At 35.6% G+C, this 2,500-nt stretch overlaps 1 protein-coding gene across 2 annotated transcripts in view; it reads right to left on the bottom strand.

Annotated features, from left to right (window-relative positions):
• Positions 1-337: 337 nt before the first annotated feature.
• The window catches only part of NKX2-2 (NK2 homeobox 2), a 14,065-nt gene continuing 11,902 nt past the window's right edge, over positions 338-2,500 (bottom strand). The window contains exon 4 of one of the 2 annotated variants that reach the window (XM_073672448.1): positions 338-1,487. In XM_073672448.1, the coding sequence (XP_073528549.1) occupies positions 1,345-1,487 (143 nt within the window). In that variant the 3' untranslated portion in view covers positions 338-1,344. The remainder of the gene's footprint in view (positions 1,488-2,500) is intronic. The other variant, XM_073672449.1, reaches the window with a different exon arrangement.

Raw genomic sequence — 2,500 nt, 5'->3', positions numbered from 1 at the left:
TCAGCAGGCGTCTCAAGATTCTACTCTATATATATTGTAAGGATCTATATATATATATATATATATATATATATATATATATATATATATAGACATATATATATACACGTGTGTGTATATGCATGTGTGTGTATATTTCTGTGTGTATACATATATACATATATTTATGCACACACATATATATACATCAATATGTAACCTTATAGTATTTATATGTAGAGTAGAATCTTGAGACTACTGCAGACTGCAGAGACACAAATCATAGAATAACCTTTTATATATATATATATATATATATATATATATATATATACACTCATTACTAATGCTTCTACTATATACAAGGAAATTAAGAAATAATCAGAGAAAGACAAATTAATTTTAAGGTTAAATATGATATTAAGATATGATTTGCATGATATGTACCAGACACAACCTGCATAATCCACACCACACCATAATATACTTACTATACAGTGACCTGAGAAAATATACACAGAATAATAATAATAATAATAATGATGATGATGGTGATTCTACTAGTGATGATAACATATGTTGGTGATAACTATGTGCAGTAATGACATAACTCACTTAGGGTTAGTGCTCGCCAGCCAGGACCATGTACTGTATCTAAGCTTTTGTTTTGCCACTTCAGCCAATCACTTGGTAATTGTCCCTCATAAACACAACTGAGAAATGTCATTGTACTTTGGTAAATATTGAATTAGCTTCTCAATGACCAGACTCTTGAGCAGATCCGAAGATCCATATTAGTAGCTCTGGGCTAAGCCTAATGGTCAATAGGTAGAGAGCAGAGCTCAGGCTATAAGTCTTGGTAGCTTCATTCATGACTGATCTCCAAACAGTATAGGAAATAACATTCCCTCTTTCCTCTCCAGAAACCTTTGCTTTGCAGCTCAGAGAGGCCACTGAATACTGGATATCCAATTTCATTGTCAATGTCTTAATATTGCATTAGCCTCGTTGCCTTAAATACCAAGTTCCAATTTCCTCTAACCCTAAATATCTTCTAATCAACTTAGATATTTACCAACCTCCATTTCCCTTCAGCAATTATTCACCTTAATTCCCGTATTCTTTAATAATGAGTTCCTTTGCATGAATGTGTGCAGTACAACACTTGCCAGTCCTCTTGTCAGCACTGTCTGGTGAAGGACACAGCACAATTGAAGCATTGACATAAATGTTGATATATACAAGAGACTTTGTATCCGCCAGTCAATGTAAATATTCAATTAATTATAACGTCCAGATTTTTTCCTTTGCTCTTTTCTACTCCTACGTGTGTGAAACAAGCAGAGTCCCTTCTTGTCTTGTCCATTATTGGAGGTTTATATCGATTTTCCCAACACTTTTGTTAATATGTAACAGACTAAAGCGATTACAGGTGCCAGCAGGTGCATCTAAAGTCACAAATCTTAGGTACAGTGGGTCCCATATTGTCTTCGACACTTGTGCCCTCACTAAAAAAGGAAGACATGGATACAATGGGTCAGATGGGTTTAGAAAGACTTGCACCACAATGTTATGATGTATTATATGGAGGACAGGCAGCGACTTGTGTTCTATCAATGGACATTCCTGATTTCCCAGGCTGTAGAAAGTATGACTTGAAGTGTAATTATGATGTCTGCAGAGAGTGTCATTTTATTTTATGGCCTGGCCGCTAATTTCCTGTTGAATGACAAACTTGTCAGGGGCCAGGACAAATAAAAAAAAGGGCCTGTTCTTCCCTTAGAGGTTCTTCTTCCACACGAATAAATATAGCACGAATTTTTAATTCGTCTCCCTTTCACAGACAACAATGCTGGTTTTCAATGCTGGACACAATTTGGGTTTTGTGAGAATGTCTTTCTGCCCTCCCTCAGCCCAGCTGTCCATATGGAATACAGAGTGTACAAGTTGGATCACAATGGAGCCAACTGACAGGCAGAACAAAACCCCTAGGACAGTTCTCCCTGACTCTGGGATGCACTGCTCCTGATAAACCCATTCAATGGCTGCAACCACAAGAAGAAGAAGAATAGAGGCAGCAAAAGAAGAGAAATCACCACTATCTCTCGGTGCTCTGTCCCCCTGGGTCTCTTTCACTGGGGCCTTGTTAATATGCACGCCTCTTACATCCTCAACTACCAGCCTTTCTTATTGTGTTGCTGTGTAATGTCTACTGTATATTGTTCAAAGATAGACTGCACAAACTGCCCTATTAGAGGGGGAAATTTAAGGCCAGAGGGGTTATGGCCACACAACGCTTCACTGCTTTTATTGACTCAGGTACAAGCTACAAGTTACTGGGCTGCATTGTATCCCAGTGCTACACAATAAAATTAAGACAGCTATAGATTATTTTTATTTATATATATATATATATATATATATATATATATATATATATATATATATATATATATATATAAAATTCAAAATACATATAAAATTCATTATATATAATTACAATATATATATATATGATATA

The sequence above is a fragment of the Phyllobates terribilis genome, unplaced genomic scaffold (assembly GCF_046119375.1).
Source record: "Phyllobates terribilis strain yellow unplaced genomic scaffold, ASM4611937v1 Scaffold_3__8_contigs__length_932513732, whole genome shotgun sequence".
NCBI lineage: Eukaryota > Metazoa > Chordata > Amphibia > Anura > Dendrobatidae > Phyllobates > Phyllobates terribilis.
The sequence above is the reverse complement of the archived record's forward strand: the minus strand, read 5'-3'. Positions and strand labels throughout refer to the sequence as shown.